The sequence below is a fragment of the Cheilinus undulatus genome, linkage group 16 (assembly GCF_018320785.1).
Source record: "Cheilinus undulatus linkage group 16, ASM1832078v1, whole genome shotgun sequence".
NCBI lineage: Eukaryota > Metazoa > Chordata > Actinopteri > Labriformes > Labridae > Cheilinus > Cheilinus undulatus.
Genome location: NC_054880.1, coordinates 35,667,326 through 35,695,050, shown reverse-complemented (window position 1 = coordinate 35,695,050; position 27,725 = coordinate 35,667,326). Strand labels below are relative to the sequence as shown.

The following is a 27,725-nucleotide window of genomic DNA, read 5'->3' as shown; positions in this document are numbered from 1 at the left end:
CAAACTTCATCTGTTTAAAAGAACTCATTATCGAGAGGGGAGAAGTTCAAAGACGCTTGAAGAAAGCAATTAACACATACAAGCCAGACTGCAGGATTCCTCTGTGGTACAGTCAGTGATGCTGGTGCTGGAGACTTAGACAAGAACAAACATGATGACTCAGAAAGCTTTAGGATGCATGGATGATATTTCTATTTCACTTGACCTTTAATGATCAATATCTTTGGACAACTGAGTAACATATGATCTCATTATCATCCCAGATCTTTTAATCCAACTTTTCCCTCCATTTCATCCCAGAAAGTATTTTCTTGTCTCTTAGAAACGTTTCTATTTCCTATATGAATTATTTATGTTACGACAGTCTGGCAGGAGTTAGGAAGTTATCCTCACAGGATCATGAAACTGATTTATAAAGTAAGGCTATGGCCTATCGCACAGAGCAGACGTTTTCAAAGTGTTATGTGCATCTCCCCAGGGGTGTGAGAGGGAGTTAGAGGGGGTACAGAGGAGAAGATAGCAGCTGACCTGAAATGCAAGCGGGGAACTTTGAGGTACAAAAAAAAAAAAAAAAAAAATCCTAGTGCCTGAATATTGCCATTTGGGAGAAAATGTGAAGCCATCTCAGTCATAACAGCAGCACATGGAACTAGAATTGTTGCTGCTATTTTTAGATTCTGATTTTCTTCCTGTGGATATCATTACCTTATTCATCAGCAGCACTTTGAATCAAGACACTCAAATAACATCACTCACTTTGTGAAATGTTTCTCTTGATATTCTGTGTGCATTGCATGTGTGATGTATATTTTGCTTCCTTTAGCCATGCTAAATGTTCGCACTACTAACAGGAAATCAATTCTTTGTTGCTGCTGGAAAACACTTCATTCACAGGCTACTGTTTTTAGTGCAGTGAAGAAGAACCAAAGGACCCACTGAAGCAGCAACAAATGGTGTCTGCGTGACAGTTTTTCTCTGATTGTGATCGTTAAAATGCCTTCCAGACCGTACACAACAAGGAGTTACGCACTTTATCAAAAGTTCAATAACTTTTGAACCACAAATCGTTGCCTCTCCCTTGATTTTCCTCTTGAAGGTAGCCGTTGTGTTTTCCCATTGACACTATCAATGCCTTTGAATCCCTTGGGGCAGCATTGTCAGCAAGTCTGGAACTCGTGTAACTTTTGGGGACTTAAATGATTAAATCCACACCAGTAAACCTGATATCGAACATCTTTTAATCCATTTTAATTCAATTCTGATCATTTATTACAGATATCCTGAATGCTGTCATATTGTTTTCCCTTTGTGAGGGTCTGTCAGCCAATAGCAGGCTGTCCGAATAGAGCATAATAGAGATAGAGAGAGAGAGCCTGTGATGCAGCCCCCTGTGTTATTGTTATTTTAATATTTAGCAGTTAAACCTTAATAATAGGCAGAAAAACAACTTTAAGGTCACAGAGATGCTGTACATTAAGATTCTGTTTGTTGAGCCATGTTTGGAGTCAAACATAGATCTAAAATAATTTGCTAGTCTGCACAGTCAGTCCAGAAGGTTCACACCGGTGTCGGATCAGTACTTGGTATCGGCCGATACCTTTAAGTGTCCTCTAAGTGTGTGTATAATGTTTAATTCAGCCCCCAAATGACACGAGTTTGGTGATTAAAATAGACTGTTCTATTTGGTTTTCAATAAAATTGTACGAAGCAAGGATAAAAATCAATAAAGTCAAATTCAGCACACTGTTTTATTTTGAAAAGGACTTTATTCGATATTTTACTGTCTTTCTTTGATGCAGCTGTCAGCTTCTTCTTTTGCTGGTCAAATTCTGTCCAGAATACTCTCATTTGTGTCATACCGCCACCATGAGGAGTCGTAAAGGATTAACCATAAGTTAACTGGCAGGAAAATCTGTTCTCAGTGATAAACTGCCTTACTGAGATTTTTTCTGACCTTTATTTGAGTTGAGAGATAACATCCAGGAACACACTATTTAACAGCTCCTCCATGCAGAGGTCTGTTAATGCATATTTATAAAAGCCAAGTAGCTGTTAGCTGACCAAAGATTGGTCCCAGATTAAATTAAATTTCTTTGACTTGTTTTTGAGTGTTTCCCTTCCATGCTGAAAAAAACACCAGTGGTCTTTCACATGTTGATTTTGTTTAGAACATATTTAGAAGGTACACATGTCAAGACATGTTCCTACAATCTTGTCCCAATATTTTTTGTATCCTTTTTTAAACAATCTCCAACTGTCAAGGTTCCTGCCTTCTCCAGTACTCCCTGAGCTTCCCCTGTCAAGACCAAGACTTCATATTGTCAACAACTGTCCTAGTCAATGTCATGTTCAAAGGGCTGGAATAATCACTCCTTTGTGCCAAGAAAGCGCCAGCAGACAGCAATACAAACAGCTGCCTGCCAAATACTGATCTGTTTACCTGTGGTTGTCCAGGCAGCAGACAATATAGATACGTCGTCTGATATCTCTGGCAATACATGACAGGACGAGTGGGAGGGAACGCATCTGCAAGATTGCTGAAAGTGGGCTGTCCCTCCACACTCTTCAGTCCTGACAGCAGCTTAAGTGGCAACTCAAACTTCTGCTCATATATTTCTGCTAATTAAAACACACTCTTTTATTAATACCTGTAGATCAAGTCATATTTTTCTTATCACATCAGACACACCCTTTACAATAACATGGTTTTATCATGATATAACTAATTTGTACAAGCACTAGGGGGGAGGGAAGTTCACAGATGGCCTCTGTGTGACTACAGAGTAATTAATGTCAATAACTATGTCCTTGTCTGTGCTTTTGGGTGTCAGTTCATGCATCTGTTTCAATCCGCAGGGTGCTTCCAGTTAAGCTGGACAACTCATAAACACCACGCTACATTAGGCAGCACATCCCCACTGATAGAGATCTCTTCCTGAGTTCTCTCACTTAGGAGACGTCTCATCGCAATCTCATAACCATAATAAACTAAGAATAAAGAGTAAATATGGGCTGGTAATGGGCTCTACAGCCACTAGATAATAAACAAGAATGATAAGCCACTAAAAGCTATGTAGGCCTAAGGGAGCCCTTTCCATATACAGGCTGAGAAAGTTAGAGCCCTTTAAAACAAGTGGCTTAAATTTAGATAACACACTTAGTGTTTTCACACATGCACATAACTCCTCATAATGTCTCTGGGGCGAAGAACTGCACATATGAACAGCAAAGTCTTTCACCATGACTTTACCAGAGTTTTTCCTAAAATATCCACATGAAGTCAAAGTGACTCTATGTGCGAAGTAGAGCTGGGCAATTAATCGAAAAATAATCGAAACTGACATTTGGAGCCTATAACCGACGAAAACCTGCCATGTCAATTATTTTTATTATTTTCCCTTGTAATATCTCTCTCTACTAATGCACCACCCCCTTAAAAACAAACTACTAGCTGTTTAGTCACATGATAGGCAGCCAGGTAGTTTCATTTCAGCTGTGTATTTTGATTTCAGTTGTCTCAATAAATAACCATTAATTGTTAATCTCTGCATGTTCCTCTCAGTTGTTCGTTTTAACATTATACAAATATTTACAGAACAAACAGAGTCAGAGATTGGGGGTGGAATAACCATTCATTAATCGTAATCGAGGTAAAAAGCCAGATTAATCATGATTTTTGATTTTGCCATAATCGTCCAGCCCTAGTGTGAACCTCAGTGGATTGGGCAACATCCATATTTTACTACTGTTAAACCTTTCCATATAGTTTCACCTTGTGTTTAAATACCACATTATATAAGAAGCAGGTCAGGCCAAGCACTTCCTGGTGTGCACGCGCAAGCACAGCGAAAACCTCCACAGGTGTTTCATTCAATCCTTTAACAAAATGCTTCAGGTACAAACAAAAAGAAAACCTATACCTACATGAAACACTTGATACAGAATAGTATCAGGATATTTTGCATGGTATTATTGTAACGATTGACATCCACCAAGTATTGATTGTTTTATAAATTAACAGCTAATATGAACCAAAGTTTATGGTACTGGAAAAATACAATCAACCGCTTTCTCTTTCCACTTGCTGATGCTGTGGCCTTTGTCCAGTTAGGTCGGCAGAGGTGATGGTCATACAGTAGTAGAAAGTTAGTACAACAAACATGGCAGCACAGGGGGAAAGACATTAGGAATGCAAGCAGAGCATGGACGAGTTAGACATGACACATGGGGTTTACAAGGAGTGCCGCACGGAAATAAAATACTGCGAAAAAAACAACAAACATGAGGGCAAGGCTAATGCTAAACCAGCTAAACAGTTGGTAGAATGGTATAAATAGCAATATAGCACAATACTCAGTGTAATGCAAAATGTTTAAAATCACAGTAATATCAAATCATGATAATTGGGGATGCAACAAGTATAAAGTATTTTCGTTTTTTTTTTTTTAGATCTATTTTTGGGCCTTTTTCATGCCTTTATTAGATAGAGGAGGACAGTGGATTGACAGGGAAGAGAGTGGGGGAGACATGTGGTAAAGAGCCACAGGCCGGATTCAAACCCAGGTCACCCGCATACACTCGACACCCTTAACCACTCAACCATCTGCGCGCCCCAAGTATAAAGTTTTGTGTCACACTTAGTGCTGGGCAATTAATCGCAAATTTGATTTTCAATCGCAGAAGCTGCACCATTTGTTTAACTTGAAATGCATCAAAATACCAGTTTAATAAATCCATTTTTTTGTGTGCTTTTTGTATTTTATGTATGTTTTTCTTAATCAAAATGAGTGACATAAAAATGATAGTGCCTTGAAAAAAGCAAATGACATCACATTTGCAATAGCAAAACTAGTTAGCTCATTCTATCTAAAACTGATGAAGCCTAGCATTACTTCACGAAAGTCATACCCCACCTGCAATCAGCTGGTAGCCAGCCACACCTCCTCCACCCCAGCCGCCTCCTTAATAACTTAAAGCTTGTTGCGCCCCCATATTCAGAATTATGCTACTATGGATTAACTGCTTCATAAATAATTTCATTGTTTTCAATACACATGGTCTTTATTTATGGAATTATTCAATGCTTGAATTTGTCGAAAAAACATAAGATTAACCCAAGAATATTAAATTGCAATATTTGGAGGAAAAAAAATCACAACTAGATTATTTTTGCAAATCATTCAGCCCCAGTCACAATTATATTCAAATAAACAATTTTGGTTTCACGATAATCACAGTTATTTTGCATTAATTAAATGATATGTCTAGAATCACATGAACATTCTTAAGAAATTTCCCATTAGGGTGCAAAATCATAAATAACCCAAAACAGAACATCCGTCTCTTCTTCTGAATTGGAGAACTTCTATCTTGAACTTCAGCAGTATGCCTGATTTTTGAAAATAAATAATACAGTTACTGGAAAAAAATAATAAAACACGGTCAGTACAGGCTATTTAGCTCAGCTATTTATTTATTTCCCTTCTAAACAAAGCCAGGAACTACAGGCTGTACGACTGGTCTACTTTAAGTCACCTTCAAAGCTGCTTTACAGTGATTTACAGTAAATACCCCAATGTGGGGCATAACTAAAGTGTTAAAAGCACTAAAAGTGTGTTATCTAAATTTAAGCCACTTGTTTTAAAGGGTTTTAACTATTCTCAGCCTGTGTATGCAAAGGGCTCCCTCAGGCCTACATAGCTTTTAGTGGCTCATCATTCGTGTTTATTATCTAGTGGCTGTAGAGCCCATTACCAGCCCATATTTACTTTAACATTTAGAAGAAATCTCAGAGTTAAGTGTTTCAAACACTGAAGATAACACAAACTTTCTGTGTTTTCAAAAAGCCACAAGAGGACGTTTTATCTAGTGAAGAGACGCCTGAAATTGCTTTTCATTTTCACAATAATGCCACTTTGAGGCTGTCTGATAATTGGAAAGATGTTCAATCAATACTTTATCAATCTCCCACCTTTAGTTGCATGTCCAGGCTTTCCTTTAAGCAATTAAAAAGGGCTATCACTATTAGCTACCACCCTCAGGTATCTTAAAAGGCAGAAGGCGAGATAGCTTTTTTCACCATTAAGCTCACACTACTGTTCTTTCCAGGCGACCGATCCCTTTAGGCTGGGTTATTTAGAGGTTTCAGGGGCAATCACACACATTAATGAACACAAAAATACACACCTTCCTCTTCTGGAAGTATATCAGTGAGAGAGAGGTCAGTGGAAATGCATGTGAGATGAACCCTTTTATCGGCACTTAAAGAGAACAGCGATTTGTAACGACTCCCTTGATAGCAATAGTGAGGAGACTAAGAGGGGGGAAACGCTGGTCATAAAAGCCTGGCACATGTGTGTTTAAAAATATCTGTGCGTGAGTGCCAAAATAAAACAAGAGACTTTAAAAGCAGGAGAATTAGGAAAGTAAATATAATGGTCAAAGCTGAAAGGTTAGCTATAATAAAAAAACAGGCAGTGCTAAGTGGAATTACATCTCATTTCAGTTTGATGACACAGGGTTGCTGTCTGTGTATACAACACACCACTGAGCGGGAACACAGCCTCAGATCCTCATTTACACAACAATAATAAGAATGAGTCAGGCCAACTGTGAATCATGTATTTGATGTGTGAACCTGAGGGGATCTGCAGAGAAAAACACTTAACCGCACGCTCTGACAGTCTAGAACTCTGGAGCACCTTTGCACCGCACTCCTGAAAATGTCCTGACATTTCCCAAGGGTGCGAAGCAAATGCCCAACTCGTTTGGCCAGGACTTAAAATGCACTTTAACCTGCCTGCACAGAGTCTGAAGCTTTATTGTGTTATGGTTTCCTCACATGCATCTGTACTGCAGAAGAGTCCTGAAGTGGTGCATGTTTTACTCAAACTCTCTTCAACATCATGTGAAGTTTTAGTAGGTCAAAGCACAGCGCTATCTCTCTGTGTAAGAGGGCGAGATCTGAGCATATGTATGCCTGGAGTTGTTGAGTGAAAACGTACACAGTGGTAATGTTCTGCATAAGGGCTGCCCTTACAAAGGAGCATCTGCATCGGTAAAGCACATCCTGACTTGACCTGCATTTCATCAGTCCAGTGTATGCTAACTTTAAAGCTGCATCTCTGCACACAAAGCTAAGCAGAAGCAACACCAGCCAAGCTCTGAACTCTGCAAAACAAATCTGTTAATGGTTTTATTTTTCACGTGTTTTCCACTAGGAGCCAAACAACTTATTTCTGCAGAGGCTTCCTCCTCTCACCCAAACATAGCTATTAATTAAAACTGGTAAAAACACTGAACAGTCCAAGGGTTTGCATTCACAGTGGAGCTGCAGCTGTAGCTTGATTAGGCCTTGTGACTGAATGTCCCCATCCCTGTTTAAAAGCAGGCACCACAGGAAGGAACAACACCTTTGTTGAAGGAAGTATGTCTGACTGGTGGGTGGTGGTGTGTCCTGTTCACCCTCAGCAACTTACCCTTGGATGTTTTTACAGTTGACTTTTTTTTTTGACAAAAGCATCCATTACGCAGTAAAGAAAAATACAGCAAAAAAAGAGAGAATGACTCACATTACATCAAAAATGTACTGCTGCCCTGCATATCCTCTTGCTGATTTTGTACTTTACATGAAGGAAAGATGGGGGCGGTTTGAGTAATTGGAGGCCCCAGGCAGAGAGCAATATGGAGCCCTTCTCCAGTTTGCTTGAAGCAACAAAAGCTAGTCAAGAAAAATAATTTAAGGCATTTTTTAATAAACAAAGCAACAGAACAAGAGAAGTACAGTACATACCCAAATATGAAGTACTTGCTCATCACCTCTCATATGAGTCATAACATAACTCTCAAAGTCTCCCCTTCTAAATAGTTTAACAAGTCTTCAGGCAAGGTACATACAGCCAATAGTATAATATCAGTGCTTCTCCCAAAAACCATGATTCTTCAGTTATAATGCCATTCTACCACACAGTTATCCACTGTTTCAATGATTTGATATTCCTGTATCAATCTACTTTGTAATCATTTGTTTACAATGAAGAGGCTGGGTCTGAGAAAGGGGTCCAGGGGTCCTTCTTAGGGATTTTTTTTATGATTAAACTCTATTCTGATGTTATTTTACTCACTCTGGGCACTGACTTGCAATCTAAATACTCATCTTGACTACTGAAGCAATTTTTGACATTTTTACTGTGATGCACTGTGAGGCCCCTTGGTGCACTGTTGTCTTTCCAAATGGTACAGCTGTGTAAACACCCTATTTTTCTTTATTATTATCAATAACTATGATGTTTATCTATATAGCACCTTTCAAGAACAGCAAAGCCACAAAGTGCTATACAAAAGAGATAATGATACTGAGCACAATAGAAAAAAAAACGCAGTACACAACAACAGATGAAGCAAAGGCCAGTCTAAACAAGTAGGTCTGAAGGGCTGTGCACACCGAGTCCTTTCTTTTCGTCTGAATTTTTCATGTTAAAACTAGAAAAGCACTCGGAGAGCACAGACCTCCGCCATTAGTCCTATCTTCCAATAGTACAGAATCCTTTGAAAAATTCCTGGATTCAGATGGTGATCCAGATCACTCCCAAAATCTAATCAGTTCTTCCTTATGCCATTCCTGATATTTCCTGAAAATTTCATCAAAATCCATCCACAACTTTTTGAGTTATGTTGCTAACAAACAAACTAACTAACAAACTGAGGCCTCATTTACACAACGACGTTTTGCTTCGTTTTCCATTTTCATTTCCAAAAAGTTCCACGTTCAGAGAGCAACGTTTTCAAAACGATCTCTGTTCACATGAGACTGCGGAAACACCAAAAAAAAGATGTAGTATACATGCCAGGCCAGTAGATGGCGGTGTGATTTTGCAATGTCCAATATCGCCTAACCCTTCTACAGCGTATGGGTCGAGTCAGATCTGGTGCAGGCAAGAAATATGTCTCCGCTGATCCAAGTGATGGTGAAGTAAATCAACACTTTGTTGGAGAAGTACAGTTAAATTTAAAAGAGTGAGGAGCATAAACAGTACACTGGCATCGGCCTCCAAGCATTATAAGCCTACTTGAGCATGGATATTTACTGCAGCCACAGTGCGCATGCCCGTTTTCAGAAAGTGCTGGTTTCCCTGTTTACATGGAGACAGGGGCGTTTTGAAAAACGTCCACTCTGGAGCCCGTTTCCAAAAAGTTCCATTTTCAGGCACCAAAACACTGTTGCCGTGTAAACAGACAGCCTATGCTACAAAACGTTTGCGTTTTCACTCAAAAACATTGTCGTATAAACTGGGCCTAACTAACAAACAAACAAACCCACCCGATCACATAACCTCCTTGGCAGAGGTAAAAATAAAATTGGTGGCGCGCAGATGGCCTGGCAGTCTAGGGCACAACCCATGTACGCGGGCGGCCCGGAATCAAGCCCGTGGCCCTTTGCCACACATCTCTCCCCACTCTCGTCCCATTTCCGACTCCATCTACTGTCCTCCTCTGTCAAATAAACGGGACTAAAAAGCCCAAAAATAAATCTTAAACTAAATAAATAAAATCTAGCTCATGCTGTTGAAATAATGTTTACACACTGACGCTTAAACTTTTGCTTGGAATTTTTGTTGTTTTGTTTGGTTTGGTTTTGAGTCTAGAGTTATGGAGCAACCAACAGAGCCTGATCAGAAGCCAAAGAGTCCTTCTGGGACTGTGATGCTTCTAAAGGCTGGTGCCAGTCCATGAAGGGCTTTCAATGCAAAAACAAGAACAAGAAGAAAAAAGGATTCTGAAATGCATGGGAAGCTAATGGAGACAACACAGAATTGATGTTATCTGTGACCTTCTGAAGACTTGGTAGTAGTCAGAGTAGTCAGACTGCAGCGTTTTGTACTAATTTTAGACAATTTAAAGAGATTTTACCGAGACAGGTGCTATTAAAGTTACTGCTGAGTACTCAGGACTTTCAGTGAACTTTAAATGAATAACTTTTTCCCTATACTGGTAGAGATTTACAAAGTAGTCATTTTTACCTTTATTTGAATGAAATATTGTTGTTTTCTTTCCACACCTGCTGACGAAATAACAAGCATCAAACAGGTCAAACTGTTAGAAAAAAGGAAACTTAACAGAAGGGGCGCACGATTGATGATTTTAGATCATGAAGAAATCATATGCATCTGCACTCTGCAAAAATTGAGAGATTGGGAAAATCGCACTCTACTAGAATAGATCTGCGCTCACTCAACCCCTCCCCTTCTGCTGCCAGAGCGGGGATTGATGGCTGATAATTAAACTGAAACTGAAGACTAGTGCTTGAAAAGAGCTCTAACAGGTTGACGTGGACCTTTGGATGCAAGGAACAGTTATTTGGACAATCTGCACAGAGTTAGCACAGACTTTTGACGACCTGAAGAAGCTGCATACTGAGAGTCACCAGGTGAGAGGAGACCAGACGCACCTCTGTTGGCACTGCAGCCTTCATAACCTGACTGTGTATCACAGAGAGTGTGGCAGAGACAGCTCTAGTCCTGTTGTTTAAATTGTTAGAGCTGATATCATTCTGCTGTTCAGTGTTTCACCACCTTATTAACAAGTCCCTCTCTGGACGAGGCTTAACCTGTATAACAGCATCATGGGTGAGTCTTTGTAACCCTGGAGTCTTTCATACAGAGGGATGCAGTGATGTCCGCGACGTCTGTTCATTGGTTGTTAAGACAGCATAATTATTGATTTACGTGTATGATTTACATAAAAGATGCATGCGGCTCCTGTTGCTCTGAGTCTCTCGTTGAGACTACAGCAGGCAGGTGTGACACTAATGTTAGCGCTCTGTGTCGGATAATAAATGATTGTCAGACCCTTTATGAATAAAAATCCTGATTACATTCAACAATATAAAGCCACTTGTGCAAGACCACGAACCACAGAAATAAATCTAATTTTGGGTTATGTTTAAATAAGCTCATTGTGTCCTTCTCACTGGTCTATAAACAAAGCTAATGTAACTGTCATATAATATTGCAGTGGTTCCCAGAGTGGGGGTCGGGACCCCCAGGGGGGGTCGCGAGACAGTGAAAGTGGGTCACAGGATGCTTTCCATAAAACAAAGAGAAATTTCATTTAATTTAAAATAGGGCTTAACGATTCGAGAAAAAAATCTAATTGCAATTTTTTTTTTTTAATATTGCGATGCGATTTAATGTGCAGTTATTTTTTAAGTTTCACATCTTGTGTATTTTCAACAAACACGAGTAGTAAATCCTTCTATATTTTAACAGCCGCAACATTAAATAGATTAAACTAGGGCTGAATGATTTTGGAAAAATATTGAATTGCAATTATTTTGACCCATATTGCAAATTCAGTATGAATTGTTGTACTGAAAGGAAAAATCATTTTCATGCCTCATTTTGATTCAGAAAAACTTGAAAAGAAAATAAGTAGGATTTTTATTTCCTTTAATTTCCTTTTTTTTTTTTTTATTATTCTAAAAAAAAATGGACATTTAGATGTTTGTATGATGGGTGGAACTTATCTCTGCTGCATAAAAAATTATTTAACTGGTATTTAAAAAAACAATAATTTTAAGAAATATTGCACCTTTTGCGATTTGAAAATTGCAGGACATAATGCGATTTAATCTAAATTTCTAATTTAAAATCATAAATTGTATATATTATTTTTGAAAATGTTAAGAAGAGTTCAAATTAAAATCAAAACACAGTTATTAAGTAATATTCGTGCTTACATGCAAGTAAAAGTTTTTAACAAATTGCAAGTTTTGTACACGATGCTTTGTGCAATACTGTGCGCTTTATCCCCCTCAAGGTGAGACAGGGGTCCCTGATCTCTTATCAGGATTTTTGGAGGGGTCACTGGCTGAAACATTTGGGAACCCCTGTAATATTGCATCTGAACAGGCAACGTGTTTAAAGCTACAGCTGTATGAACTCTGCTTTAAGTCTATGGTTTAAAATTAATATAACTGTGTAAAATTGTGCCAAATGAACACCAAAAATAGGTTAAAAATTACAAAAGGAGGGCACACAACGAAATCCTAAGTTTATTGTGATAAATCCAGGGAGAGAGAAAAAAAATGTTAAATATATCTGAGAGAAGACCCTTAGACCCCTTTAACCTGGTGGTGCTGTCTATAAACTGTCAAATGTTGAAATGTTTCGTGCATTGACCAAAAGGGTGTTGCAGAAGAAACTATTAAAAACTACAGAGTTTACTTTTAAATTCAATATTTTTCCATTTAAAAAATGCATCTGGGGCCTAGGGTGCAGATGGCCTAGTGGTTTAAGGTGCGCCCCACGTACTCAGGTCAAATCCCGCTGGTGGCTTTTTCCTGTATGTCTCTCCCTAACTGTCCAATCCCTGTTTCCGATTCTGTCCACTGTCCTCCTCTATTATTAAAAGCACTAAAAGCCCAAAAACAAATCTTAAAAAATGTGTGTGGGGAATAAGTTTGTTTTTTGGTCAACAGCATGAAAATTAGCCTTTACAAAGAATGGTGATAAAAATCATGATGCAGCTATAAAAATATTGTGATATGATTTTTTTCATATCACCCACCCCTGCTTAACAGTTGTCTAGATTTCCCACTCTGCTTGACCTTTGATACAAACCCACAGCACACTCTCGCTGATTCCCAACCTGGGGTCTGGGGTCTATCAGGAGTCTCTCAGAGAGGAAAATGCCTCTTTTGGTTTGCTGTGAACAGGTATAAATATTTTTTAATTTCAACAGTTTCTTCTCAAAGTTTAAATGCATCATGACAACCCTATTATAAGACTTTAGAAAGTTGATACGCAAGAGTTTAAAAAGTGACGAATATTTGACGTTGAATACTGAAGAGTCAAATGTGATTCAGCTGAGTGGTGTAGAGACATTTACACTGGCATTCCTGAAAATCTTCCACTGAGGATGGCAAAACAGGAAAATAGGGGCGTCATGTTTAGTCAGACCTGCTGTAGAAACGCGTTATCAGACTCACTGTTCTGTCGAGGCCTCAAAGGGGTGAAGTCTGATAAAATGACACATCATAGTGGCAGCACAAAGAGGACAAAAAAAGCAGGTGACAACACGTGAATCCTCAGACATCAGAACCATACTCATTACATTTCTGCCGTCTGTAAGCAAACAATCGTGCACTAAAGTACACAAACCACACTGGAATCCCCCTCCTTTCATCCTCACACAATAAAGGATCACTTTGTCACATTTCCAGGAGATTGGTATATTTCGGCGAGTGTGTATGCGGATGCAGACATGCTTGTGTGGCGCTGTAATCCTCATGTGGTTTCACCTTCATGTCAGGGACCCATTTGTCTTCATTATCATCACACGGCTGAAGGAGGCAGATCTGCTCGGGCTGCTGGCAACCGTAATGCCTCTCTGTCCGGGTATAAAGAACAACTTCACTACCTGGACGTTTGTCATGTCACGCCATCGCAGGACCAGGAACATTAAGAGGGAAATAGTGCCTTGTACCTCCATAAAACTCTATTTCCAATATTTCCAGGGATGGATGAAAGTTTGACTGATGGTGGCCGTGCTTACAGAGCTGTTTAGATGGGAGAGTGTTTACAGAGCGCTTTTTTTTTTCAGCATTTTGTTAATGGGGAATTTATGTGACAAAATGCTAATGCGCTGAGCAAATCACATCCTCAAAACTGCCACTGAGCTTTTGTTTGGGTAATAAATACGCCATTTCAATCGGGTTTGTCTGCAAAATGAACATTGTGGAGCTTTCTTACCAGTGCTTCTTTTTAGCACATCAGAGAGCAAAAAACTGCAAGCACCACAGAACCTCAGAAAGCATGACAAAGTCGACGCTAACAAACTTGGACAGAAAACGGATTTTCCCGGCCCAATTATAGTAGAAAATCTTTTAAGAAACTTGAGGCTTAGCCCCGCAGAAAAATGATGAAGCCTGCATAGCTTTGTAATCACAAGGCCAGCGTGTCACAAGTGCTTAAATGTTCAGCGATCTGATCAAAGTCCTGGTTGTTACTCCTTCGACCTTGTTCGTTCCCACACATCTCTACCTCAAAACAACACCCCCTACGTTTTGTCAGCCTGAGGACCACCATGTATCCGGGCTGGTGGGTTTTATAGGAATACACCTCAATTATAAAAAAAAGCCAGTTATTTCTTTAATCGCCACTTCAAAAAACAATCAGATCTCAAGGTAAAAACAGCCGGATTATAGCTAATTGCTTTCCAGCTGGCTACATAACACATCACAGGTAGGAAACAGGCAGCAGCGGGTGTACAAAGTCATTTCACCTCCCTTCTCTCGGCGTGGCGCCCAGCAATTTTTGACCACCACCGGAGCAATTCATTACCCCTCACCATCCTCCTGAGTTTTCACCACACAAGTCCACTGGTGTGGAGAGATAGCTGTGGTAGAAAAAAATTGCAGGAAGCAGCATCAGTGAATTCTTAGCAGATGCAAAATCTAGTAAGAGCTCCCAAATGTTTAGCGAACGGTTGGAATGATGGGAGACGCAGCTGAAAAAACATCCAGGTGGCTGCATAATCAAACACATTCAGGTGGAATTTAAAATGCAAAATCTCTGACTAGTGCATGCACAAGTAGACAGGTGAACATACAAGAACGGAAAGAAAAGAAGTGGGTGGGAATGTGTACAATGCAAGTATATATAAGGTGTGTGAGTGAGTGCAAAGCTGGGAGACTCCCAGGCCTGTAATTAAATCCTGGTGGGAGTGACGCTGATAACAGAGGCTCTAGGATATCAGCGTCATAGACCACATACTACGTTATCACTGTATCAAACACAGGCTTTTTGTACCAACACTGCTTTTTCATTTCCTCCTCGATGGCTATCTAACAACCCTTACATCACATGAGCATAAACACAAACACAGACATACATACGACTACAAAGCTCCTTTCAAAGCTACAACAGCCCACACACTTAGAGCCTTTACCCTTGCTTTAATTATATTAATTCAATCACACCCCATGCAACTCAATACTGATTCTGGGAACCGTCGCATAAGCCCCTTAACTGAGTTATTGTACTCACATTAAGGCGGTAATAGGAGCATCAGTCTTTGCCATGGGCGTACACACAATTAAGACACATTCTTGATGGATATTTGATGCTGTTCACATGCCTCAGGTACAGTTACACAGCAGGTGAAAGAAGCAGTGTCCCCTAATTTTCCTGACATTATCCAGTTTCAGTGATAGTAAGCAATAAACCTACCTTCACACTTAAAGCAAACAATCAGACATACAGAGGGGCTGCATTATGAGTAAAATGCACAGAAATGCACTATCATGACACGCCATAGACCATTTGATATCCATAGTAGAGGATATCTTTCACATTCATCTGGGAAACATCCTGAACAAAGCGTTTAGGAAGGGAAGGATTTATACGGAAAATTCTCAGAAGGTGATTGGACGAACATTCTGTCTGTTCCAATAGGAACGTGACCTTGACAGATAGTGGAGCTTGTTGATGGATAAAACTCATGCCAATGCTGGTCGGGGAAACTGTAAAAACATCTTCTCCGACTGTGATGTGGAAAACTGGAACATTATTGTAGCCTTACGGTGAACTCAGAACATAGCTCAACAATCAGAATGGTAATATACTGGGGCAGGGCAGTTAATCGCTATATGACAAATCGCAAAAGTTGCAATATTTCTTTTACTTGAAATATGTCAAAACATCAGTTTAACAGTTTTTTTATAGCAGAGATTTTATGCACATTATGCAAACATTCAAGTGTCTCTTATGGGATAAAAAAAATCCTCCTTTTTTATGTGTTTTTTCTTAATCAAAACAAGACTGAGATAAAAACTTATCATCTCTTTCAATATAGCAACTGATTTCAAATTTGCAATATGAGCCAAAATAATGACAATTAGATATTTGTTTTGAATTATTTTGCCCTAGTATATTCTATCTGTTATGGTGTAGGCAATAATAATATTAATAATAATAATCCCAACTGCCATATGGGGGGGGGGGGGGGGTCTAATTAGATTGTTTTTGCAAATCATTCAGCCCTAAAATGTACAGCCTCTCTGTGACACTAACCCCTCATTTCCACGTACGTATAGTTACCGAGGTAAGTCAACCATTCATTCCTATGGGAATCTCCGTGTTGTCCAACCTGCCTGTGATTGTAATAACTGTGTTGTCCTCCCTACAAGTACGTAAATAAAAATCGAACTTTTGTGGTAGATTTCGGAGAGACCGTATGTCAGTGTGCTAGCATACCTAGCTGCTAACTAGATAACAGCCTAAGATGACATATTTATCAGCTTGATATGATATGTAGTCAGATTAAAACTCTGACATAAAATATATCAGGATTTATGGGTCGATATAAAATTGTTCTGGTAACTGTCAGACATATTTAAACATTCAAGTGAACAGTTGGAGGGGATGATTAGATTAAAATAAGCTAAACAAGCTAGTTTAACTTAGCCCGTTCACCTGTTCAAATGTCCGTATTGGAAATATTTGCTGCTTTCCTGGTTTGCCAACTTGTGCGATTATTTCTTGATATGCAATATTAGTCCTGTTTTTTCTCAGTATTTCAAGAAAACACATATTCCAAGCTGCTTAATGGTGAAAAAACCCAAAAATATTATCCTCTCCGTGCGACTACATGTAGTTTATCATCTTTTTATTTATGCGTAAAAAAGTGCAGTTCCTTGCTCTGGTCCCTAGGGGACATCGCCCATGTTTTACAGATATACGGACATCCGTCACATGCATATGTGGGAAAAAAAGGCATTAAAAATGTTTAAACTGATATTATTGTTAGTTTTACTGCTAAATATTAAAATAACAATGACACAGAGGGACACATCACAGGCTCTCTTTCTCTCTACTATACTTCAGGCCATTTTTTAAAAATGTGTTCAATATCAGAGTTTCTGGTGTGGATTTAATCTTAAAGACCCTGGAAAGTTCCTGGCTCACTAGAGAAGCCTCTGTAAAGCCCATAACACACCGGCGCCGGCCCGGTGCATCACATCATTTGATGTGGCTCAAATGCTGCCCCCAACAGCATCATATCAATATTCAAACTCCCCACCAGCCACTGCTAGGACAGGCACTTTATACCAGAGCAGAATACATATGTGATCGCCCCCCCCCACCTCACTATGTAAGTGAAAAAACAATACAAACAGTGGTATTTCACCAGCAGCTGAGACCTCCTCTTTATTTTACATTTCAAACCAAAGATGACACTACATTTATTTTTCTGTGCTCTCAAACAGAGCTGCTTCTACAGCAGTCAAGATGGACAAAACAGCTGTTCTCTCGGGGAAACGCTCCGCTGGCAGTGGCGGATGTTGTCAGGAATAGAGCATGGGCCTAAAGTGCCGTGGCGAAGCGCATCCACTGTTGTGGGTTTGTTCATAGAAAAAGTGTTTTTAGCTTAATGGGAACAAAGGAATGGATAGTGCAATTAGAGCGGCAAAACCAAAAGCTTTCAGAAGAAGAAAAAGTAAGTGGCTACGATTTATGATTCAAAAGCTATTTAACCTTTGATAGCCTGTGTCACTTCTTGTCGTATACGACAACGTCAGTATCGGATTGGTGCATGAAGGTGATACCAATACCTGGGCTTTCAGCAGTATCAGACGTATCTCTCATGCTGCTGTCGGAATCAGAACAACTCAAGAACTTTTTAATCAAAGTAACAGTACTTTTACTTAAGTACAATCGTCTACTTCTTCCACAACTGATAACGCCTGTTTTGCTACCTCTGATGACATCTCAGTCTTGGAACAACTTTGTCTCACCATAACGGCCTTGTCCTGTTTTGAACAGTCCGTGTTAAAGTGGCTTAAGATAATCCTGTATTATTCAACCTACGGGAAAATTCCAGTGTGTCTTATTTGAAGTGTTTTTGCCCAACCAGCTTGCTATCCCAAATATATGCATTACAGTGACAGTAAAAAAAATCAACTAATATTCTACTGCACAAATTGGAACTTTTTGCTAATTTTCTGCTCAACAATTTAAGAAATACTTCCACTATCTAGGAACATGCTTGTATGCTGTACTAGCAGGGCAAAGTGATGCATGTGACCACACTGAATGAAAAGTGCTTGCCACATGTCAAACTAATGAAGCAGTGGACGTCCATCTGGTGACATCACAACAACATCAACAGAAATAAAACCCACTGAGCACGGAGATAACAGGAGATAACCATGCTTGCAAATGTTGTTTCTTTCAGCAATGCAGTGCTCTGTTGCTATGGGGACTTGCCTCACACGGAGAGAAAAAAAAAAAAAAGAAAGTTAGAAGAGCTTGTCCTTGAGGCCCACTATTCAAACTGTGGACTTTTAATATGCTGAAAGCAGTTACAGTGTACAGTACACTCTTCTATGCTATAGACTGGAGCTCAGCCAGTCCTTCTCAGCGGGCAGGAGTGCACCACAAGTTTGCTGCAGCGTAAATATTATTAAGATAACGCAGGTGCAGCAGATTTACTCAATGCTTTTTCACAATATCACAGCAGTGCTTATTATACTAACTGCTGTTTGCAGCACAGGTATAACCTTGAGTGAATTTACCCCTCAATTGTCATCCAAACTTTGTTTTCAGTACTTTGAAAACCTTTTTTCTTTCAAAGTACATCCTCTGACTGATGTACTTCACTGATAACTAACCCATGCTCCTCCAGTACATGGAAGTACATGGTGACCCTTTCAAATGCGCTCTGACAATGAGAGGGAGGAAGCTGGCTTTCAGAGCGCATGGGGGAAGGACAGTTTCTTTAAGATCCACTGTCTCTTTCTGGGAGCAACACAGTATTTACAAGTCCCATTATCCTCTGCATAGAAAGGGGGAAGTTAGCATTTATAAGGCTGATGGTGGTCATTCCTCTTTTCAAGAGATGCAGCCCACCTCCCATACTAAGTGGCATGCCTAAAACTTCCACAGGAAACATTCATGTTAAAAGCAGAACTGTCTTGAACTGAGTCACCTTTTCCCAAACACTAACATTATTATTGGGGGTGAAATAAAGCTTTTAGAGCTATAATAAAATGATTAATTAACTCACTGACCTAAACTCCATGCGTTTAAAGCCGGGACTGCTGTTTCTAGTGTGCCAGAGAGGGGTTGTTGAAAGAGTGCAGTGGCTCTAAGTGGGTCTTTCATCTTCTTCTGTTTATTGAAAAACAAAACACGTGCCTCAAAGTGGCCCAATTACAAAAGTGGGAGTCACAACTTCTGGGGGAACCTTGCTGCCCTCTTTAGCAGTGCTTTCTCACAGTGTGAGGAGATTTTCTGGTTATTCCCAGCAAACGTGGGATTAAAATCACACTTGTTTAATAGTTTTTTTGGGTGGCTGGTCACTGGTTTAATTCCCCCTTTTTCTTTGCTACTTCCCCATTTGCAGTAAGTGACCTGTTATGTAATTCTATAGCCAACTTCTGCCTAACAACAGCAAAATATCTATTTTTTAATAGTAGCTGTTGTTGACGTATGCGATAAAAGCTGTATGTAGGGTGAAGTTCGGGACAACTTTTTAGAGGTGCTCTTAGTAGTAATCATTATTGTTTATTACAACCATGCCAGAACTTAAAATGAATAACTTCTGGTAAATTCTCTGCACGTGAGGCAGACTTTTAACGTAGCACGCGAGGGAAACATGCAGTCTCAGGTGAACAGGAGAAAGTTAGCCTCCTGCTTCCGAACACGGCTGTTGTTGCAAAGCAAAACTACGTTTTTAAAGTACAGACATATCACTGTAACGTGTTGGTTTGCGGTCATATCGTACTCACCTGCGATACCAGAGGAATAAGCGTCTGCTCCACCGAGCGAGTTTTGATTTCCAGCCCGGAATCAAAGTTACTGTTGCCGCACGGAGATGAAGCCATTCCCGCCGAGCTCTCTCTCTCTCTCTCCCTGCCTGCCTGAAACACAATGCACGGAGTTCACAACGAGACCTTTTCTTTGGCTGTGTCGCGGCTTTAAACTGTGTCACGGACACACACCGGGGTGTTTCACTTGGTTACACGGTCGTTATAGACTGACTGTCCACACACAGGCTCGCTGTTTTAATCCACTTCGGTTCCGGTGTTTGTGCCGCTGCACCCGCTAATGTCCATGTAGTTTACTCAACAACGGCAGGGAGCGGACTGCAGCACACCACTGTGGGCAACCACACTCACATTTACACACGCACGGACGTACCACAGCACGCACACTTTCTTACCACTGGCTGCTTTTGTGAAGGTTTTTAAAGTGCAGCTCAGAAATTCAGATTATCTTGATCCTAATCCACCTGTTCACCTCGGTCTAAAGTAGGCATATTAAAAATGAAACAGCTGATATTCTACTATCTGCCCATAGCATGCATAAGTAACCTCTATAAGGGTCTTTATATTAAAATTCATCATCTGCTTATGCAAGTTTTAGAGGATTTAACTAGCCTCTACAGTGGATGTTAAAAGTATTCACCACCTTGGATGTTTTATCCTTTTTATATTTTATAAATCAATCATGCTCAATTTGACTTAAAAGAAAAACTACTGAATGTCAAAGGGAAAAGAGATTTCTAAAGGTTGTGTCAGATAAATTAAAATATGTAATGTCAATAAATGACTTCAGTTTCCCCCCCTTCAAGTCAGAATTTAGTATGCACCTTTGCAGGGCCGTTTCCAGCTTTTTTGGGGGCCCTATGCAAGATTGTCTCCAGGGGCCTCTAGTCTGCCAAACTATGATGGAAAGAGTCCTATCCATTAGATGGTCCATGAATCTGCCAGTCTATTCCACTTCACAAGCAAAACAGGCAACATAAGAGGTTGATATAGGTTCTGAAAATGGCGCTCAGGTATTGCCTCAATACTGCCACCTTTCGTACTTCTACAGAACACCGTCAAAAGGCAGTTTCAGTGAGATTTATGAAATTGTGAGTGTAGATGCGTCTTGGGGAGATCTACAAAAAACCCAGTGGGACTAGGGATGGGCGATACCAATGTTTTTTAATTCGATACGATACCGATACTTTTTGATGTAATTTTATCGATACTGATACCGATACTTTTAAAGAAAGAATGAAATATTGGGCTCGCAAACTTTCAAAAGTTACACATTTCACGCAGTTAAAAAGGTGTATGGAGGTCATTCAGAAAATCATTTAGGGGGAACATTCAATTAAATTACAATGTTTAAGCAGGTAAAAAATAAAATAAACTATAATCATAGCACAAACTTGTATATAGAATTAAAATATCCACAACATAACCAATTTCTTTTCTTTTTTTAAATTCAGATAGAGGGGTTAGCCATCTATACCCACTAATTTTAAACAAAAATGTAAGAAATACAAGTCATCAAAGATTTTCATAAAAATATTTATCTTTTAATGTTTCCACAATTTGGTCTTTATACGTTCTATAGTATTGGCATGTGGTCTCAGTATTTTTTTATGTTTTCTAATAATTTTGAAATTTACTTAGGGACCACATTGATTGAGAAAGACAGCCAGGTTCACGTCACAGACTATAAAATGACTTCATATGCGAGCAAGAGGAGTTGCTGAAATCTGTTACTCATTAATGATTGGTCTTCAAAGTCACATGGTACGGCAGGATCGACATGTCCGATTGGTCCTTAAAGCCATGTGACACGGACGAGTAGGTATGGCATGTTTGATTGGTCTCCAAATTCAAGTGACACAGACTGGCAGTAAAGCCAGAACAGTCTGGAAGAAAAAGAGGCAGGGTGGTGAGACGTATTTTATAGTACTCATTTGGTATCGATACTTTGCTGAAGGGATCGATACCAAAACAGTAATTTGTAAATATTGATATATCGATACTTTAGTATCTATACTCCCACCACTAAGTGGGACCACATTTCTATCCCGGCGGAGCTTGTCTGCAAATAAAATTGATGCCAGGGCCAGCCTGTAGACATGCAGAAACCTCTTATCCACCAAGGTAAGCTTTCAGCGTGGGTCTATTCTCTTGTTTCCCTTGTTTCAATAAAGAAATGTGGTCCAGTTCTGACAAAACCGCCCCTGTTACTAAGTCTGAGCTAATCACTCCATCAGCTGCCATTATACACAACTGTAACCACTCACACTACAACAAACCACCTCGTAATTCTCACAAACTCACACCGAAGCAGGTCAGCAGAAGAGCAAAAACATCTTCCCCATCATTAAAAGCTTTTAGTGTTGCTTTTATTCTTTATTACATACAGAAACATGGTCAAGTTCTGGTAAAATCGCCACTTTCCTACAGCTACATCCAAGCTAACAGCTAGCCTACCACAGCAGCAGCCATTGAATATACCGGCAGACCACACCAATTACTACAGCCAACTCATGCCAAAGCAGACCAGGAGAAGAGCAAAAACATCTTCTCTGCCTTGAGAAGCTTTTCAGTGTTGCTCTCTACTCTTGTTTCAAACCATCTCTGTGTAGCTTTACCTGTATGCTTTGCTTGCTGTAAAAATAAATCTTCTCTAAAGCCATAGCTCTCTTGCAGACTGAATAAGATTGTTCTCCAGGATTTCCCGATATTTTGCTCTTCATTTTACTCTCTACCTTTACAAGTCATACAGGGCTGGCTGCTGAGAAGCATCCCCACAGCATGATGCCGCCACCATGCTTCACAGTAGTGATATGCAGTGTTTGGCATCCATCAAACATAGCGTCTTGTCTGATAGCCAAAAAGCAATTTCTTCCACTTGACCATGGAGTCTCCCATGTGCCTTTTGGTGAACTCTAGTCCAGATTTAATCTGAGTTTTCTTCAACAGTGGCGTTTTCTTTGCCACTCTCCCATAAAGTTGGTGAAGAACCCGGTCAACAGTCGTATGCAGAGTCTCTCCCATCTCAGCTGCTGAAGCTTGTAACTCCTACAGAGTAGTCATAGGTGTCTTGGTGGTCTCTCTCACTAGTCTTCTTCTTGCACAGTCCCTCAGTTTATGAGGACAACCTGATCTAGGCAGATTTACACCTGTGTCACATTCCTTCCATTTCTTCATGATGGATTTAACTCTGCTGGATGATCAGTGTCTTGGGATTTTTTTGTATCCGTCCCCATAACTCATACTTTTCAATAGCCTTTTTGCTGAGTTGCTTGGAGTGTTCTTTTCTTTTCATAGTGTAATGGTAGCCAGAAATACTGAATAAACAGTGACTGGACCTTCCAGACAATGGCACAGATTGTCTGGGGCTCTGTTGAAGGGGGTAAATATTTGTCACTTATTTTACTTTAAATATTTTTTACTTTGTAGAAATCTGTTTTCACTTGACATTAAAGAAGCTTCTGTATTTTTTTGTTAATAAGGGCAAATTATATTGAGCATGATTGATTTAAAAAAAATCAATGAAAGGCTAAAACATCAAAGAATACAGTATGTAAGGGTTTTACATTTTAAAACATTTAAGACTAGAATCTATCCACCCATGCATATTTCAGAGGGACTTATAGCCTATGTAGGCTAGTGCAGGAGTTTAAAGATTCAAATCATTCATAATCCATCCATCCACGCAGGTTTTGAAGGACTTTGTATCTAGGGCCCCTACAAAGGGAAAGAGAGGAGCCATGCTTTCCTTGCTGCACAGCTCTGGTTTGATCCCTGAGACAAAGAATCCCACATTATCCCCTGGAGTCTGAGAATCCCTTATCATCCTCTCCAAATACAGACCAGAAATGCCAATCAAACGTGGATGCACAGACTCTACCACTTGGGACAGCTGCTCAGACTGGAATGCAGCATCTATCTTAAAGTTGCCAACTTTAGCTTTTGTCTGTCTGGAGAATATGTAAATTCTCATGATCTCCCCATCTGAGGGAGTGCAGGTTACCCTTAAAGCTCCATGAAAGGGAATAAAGGGTTTCTTAAAGATCTAATTCTGTGCTGGTTTTGGCTCAAATCTGAAAAAAATGCAACAAAAAAGCTTAAGTGTGCATGGTGGACAGTGGTGTGCTTGCTTTCTTATAACACTTTAACATGTTTTCATACACACAGGTGGGATACTGTATGTAACATACAGAATTACCCACCACTCATTTATTATAGGCTACCAGTTGAAGTTTCCTCAAAAATCCCAATATCCCCGGACTAATTTCACAAAACAGCTTAAAAGATGAGCAAAAAGATAAAGAGAAAAACATAAATTCTACCTGGGATTAACCAAAACATCAGCAGAGGAGACCTATGAGACTGATTTACCTTTAACAAACAGAATTGTTTTTTTTTTTTCTAGAAGATTTAATGAGGAATCATGGGATGACAATCTAGTTTCCACAAGTGAGTTTAGTTGCAACAGGTGTTTCCAATAAAATCAATCAATATTACTGTTATTTTATAGTATACAGCAGTTTGTTACAAACAAGAAATCTGATTGGACAATTGGCATCCCATGAGTGTGAATACACATCCAGCTTCAGCACTAGTTCTGCCAAATGAATAAACTGTTTTCCTTTCTTGTAGCTCCTTTTAATTATAAGCTACTTTTTTACCCGCTTGAATAAAAGCAATATCACACTCAAGGTTTTGATGTTATCCTGACAATTTTAAACATAATACACAAGACAAAGAGCGTTGTTAACCTGAGTGTTAGCACGGCTTTGGCTAATGACAGCAATTCAAACAATATGAGATAAATAAGACAGGATAAAATTGTAACAGCTTAAAATAGAGGGCAAGGTAATCGTAAATATTTTACAAAAGTAATGGAAGATACAAACAGCTCAAAATATGTACTATTTACATATTTACACATGTACACCTTTGCTTATAGAAAGACCAAGACCAGAATCTAAGTAAAACACCTTCTCTTACAGCCTTGCTTTCACAACATTACATATATGATAATAAAAAAAATAATAATAATAAAGATAATGGGCGTTAAATAAGCTAAATAAAAAGAATAATTGTTGTCTAAATAATTGTATTTTCTTTGAAATGTACCTTATTTTTAACCTTCAGCAGTGAACTCCCTATTCACACAGTTAAATTCCTATACTGCAGCAAGCCACTTGGGGGCGATTGAGATATTTCAGCCACATATTTCTTGGACTGCCATGTAGTTTGATGTGAATATGTTGCATCCTCATTGGTGAAAAACACATGAAGGAAAAAGATCTCAGGCAGTAGGAAATAAACTCTCAACCCCCCTGAACTGCAAAAATGTTCGCAGGAACCTGCTGTTTCAATCAAGAATAGACTTATGAGTACATTTGCAATGCATCTTATTGGCTAATAATAGTTTATTGTTGTTGGATTTCTATAAAACTGGTCAAACGTAAGCCAATCTTAACAAAAATCTTTCAATCTCACTCATTCTACTTATAGGTCACATGTTTTACCCTTGTAAGACAAGTTTATATTGGTCTCAGAGGTCCCCAAAACATTCCTGTGAAGATGAAAAAAACACTCCATTACTGGATTTTTGCATGTCTAAAACCCCCTCTGTTTCAGCCCTGCTCAGAACGAGCTGTTTCTGTGTCCATACATTTAAATGTTACTGAGCTGTCTGACTCCGCCCCTCTCAGGAAATTGATGTGGCTTAACGGGTGTGGCTCTCCTGATAGATCAGGGGAGGAGGGTGGAACTTTCTTCCCAGAGGGGAGGGCCAACCAAACCTGGGGGTGGGGCTAAATCCCCACATGAGATCATAAGGGGAACATCTGAGAACGACTTGTTTCAGCACATAATTTCTGAAAGGTGGAGAAAGAGAAGGGTGGGGGTGGGGTCTGATTCTTAGGGGGATTGTGGACAGGCCAGAGGCACATATTTTTGCTAGAAAAGCCTGAAAAGTGTATTTTGCATGATATGTGACCTTTAAATATCAGTGGGGATCATTAAAAGAAAGAAAGAAAGAAAGAAAAGATACCCTAAATACAGCAATCTATCTTTTTCCTCAGCACTGTTTCCCAATTAAATCAAGCTTTGGGGGGTCTGATGTGGACCCAGTTGATGATCAGTGCTCTACAAAATGAATGGATACAAATTCCCACAGAAACACCCTAAAATCTTGTGGAAAGCCTTTCTAAGAAGAGTAACAGTGTCACTACTAAGCTGATATTCAGAACATCCCCCTTCTCCCTCAGTGCCACCTCCCTGTCATGTGATAGCGTTTAAATAAACAAGCTGACTTACTCTCGGGCTGTGAAAACTCAGATTATTTTTCTAGTTTTAATAGTTCTGGCACGAGGATCAGACAATCCACTGCCCTCCACTAAGGTCCAGAAGTTTCGTCTGCAGTCGTAAACCACTATCAGTATGTGATGTGATTTGTCTGCATCAGGGGCTCTTTCAGGCCTTTTTCAGGCTCTAAAATGGGGAACAAAAGAGCTACACTGTTTCTCTTCTTATTTTGTGGCCCAGTTGCTCATATATTCAACCTTAAAATGCTTTATAGTCATCTGGAACCAAGCCTGACCAAACTATTGCCAAATACTCTGTATCCTCAAGTGGCTCCGGCAGCTATTTCTAACTTTACAAGTGCAGTCGGTGGATGACAAGTGGTGAGCTCTACTTCATATTACAAACACAGCAGATGGCTGAGAGCAGATAGGGCTTATAGGCACTGTGGCACTGTTAGCGGAGGGCTTTTTCTCTGACTGCTTTATCATCAACTATGGTAGCTGGCTAGGACTCTGTCAGCAGTGAAGACAATGCCCTGTGTGTGTGTGTTTAAATCTGTCTCTCGCTCTCATTCCCAGGCAGTATTTATTTAAAACCCCAGAGCTACGCTTTAGTTTAACCCTCCCTGTTTACATAGGTTACACACACTGCTTCATTTTGAAGGCATGCAAGCAGTTTGGCTGCGTATGTGTGGATGGGATTGTGTCCCACTTGGATGAATGGCTCTACTACTAACTAGATAATATCTGCCTGTTTTTGTTAAGCTGCCCTCAGGGTCTCTTTTTTAGCGATAAGATGATAACATGCTGAGTCTCAGGCTACTTGCATTGTGCTGTATCAACTTGTGTTAGCTTGAGGGATTCTGGTCACAGAAGATAAGTTCAAGAGGCAGACTGAGATAGGAAATATGAGACATTTTATAACATTTCAGTGGAAACACTGCAGACAAATAGCATCAAATCCACAGGCCCAAACAAACCCCATAGCATGAATATCTTAATTTGGTTTGTCAGTACTTTTAGCTGCTTGTTTTTCTTAACAGTATCTAATTTGAGCCAGAATATGCAATGTTTGCTCCTCTGCCTCTAATCTCTTTCAGGCACATTGCATTTTGAGAAGTTGCCTGCAAACCCATGCAAGAAGCAAGTCTCTTTTTTCTGTATTCTCATCTGCAAAGTCCAAGGGTATTACTCATTAAATAAAAAGATGCTTATGTGTGGTGTGATTGTGTGGCTAACAGCTGCTACTGTGTCTTTCCATGCTTTAGAAGTGCTGACTTCTCTCTCTCTCTCTCTGTGGATCACTCTTTCTGTCCGTACAGCTCCCGGGACAGGAACTGCTGAGCCTAAAGAGATAGTGATTTTGCACACTGCAAAATGTAAAATGAGTGCACTCAGTCATATTCCCCTGTTGGTTAAGTAGATTGAAATTCTAGGATTCAAAGTAGGGATTGTAGTGGAACATCTAAGGACTTCTTTCTCTGGTTTTTATGAGGAAATTTCTATCTTCAGTAAGCAAATCAAGTATACTCTCTTGATTTTTACCCTCCTTATTCATTACTATGTTTTTATTCAAGTTTGACCCAACATTCTGCTGCCTTTAT

General features: G+C 39.6%; 1 protein-coding gene across 1 annotated transcript in view; it reads right to left on the bottom strand.

Moving 5' to 3' along the window:
* The window catches only part of ctnnal1 (catenin (cadherin-associated protein), alpha-like 1), a 122,517-nt gene extending 102,376 nt beyond the window's left edge, over positions 1–20,141 (bottom strand). The window contains exons 1-2 of the mRNA XM_041808241.1: positions 20,006–20,141; positions 19,793–19,924 (exon numbers count right to left, since the gene is read on the bottom strand). Of these exons, the coding sequence (XP_041664175.1) occupies positions 19,793–19,888 (96 nt within the window). The 5' untranslated portion in view covers positions 19,889–19,924; positions 20,006–20,141. The remainder of the gene's footprint in view (positions 1–19,792; positions 19,925–20,005) is intronic.
* Between the last annotated feature and the right edge of the window lie 7,584 nt (positions 20,142–27,725).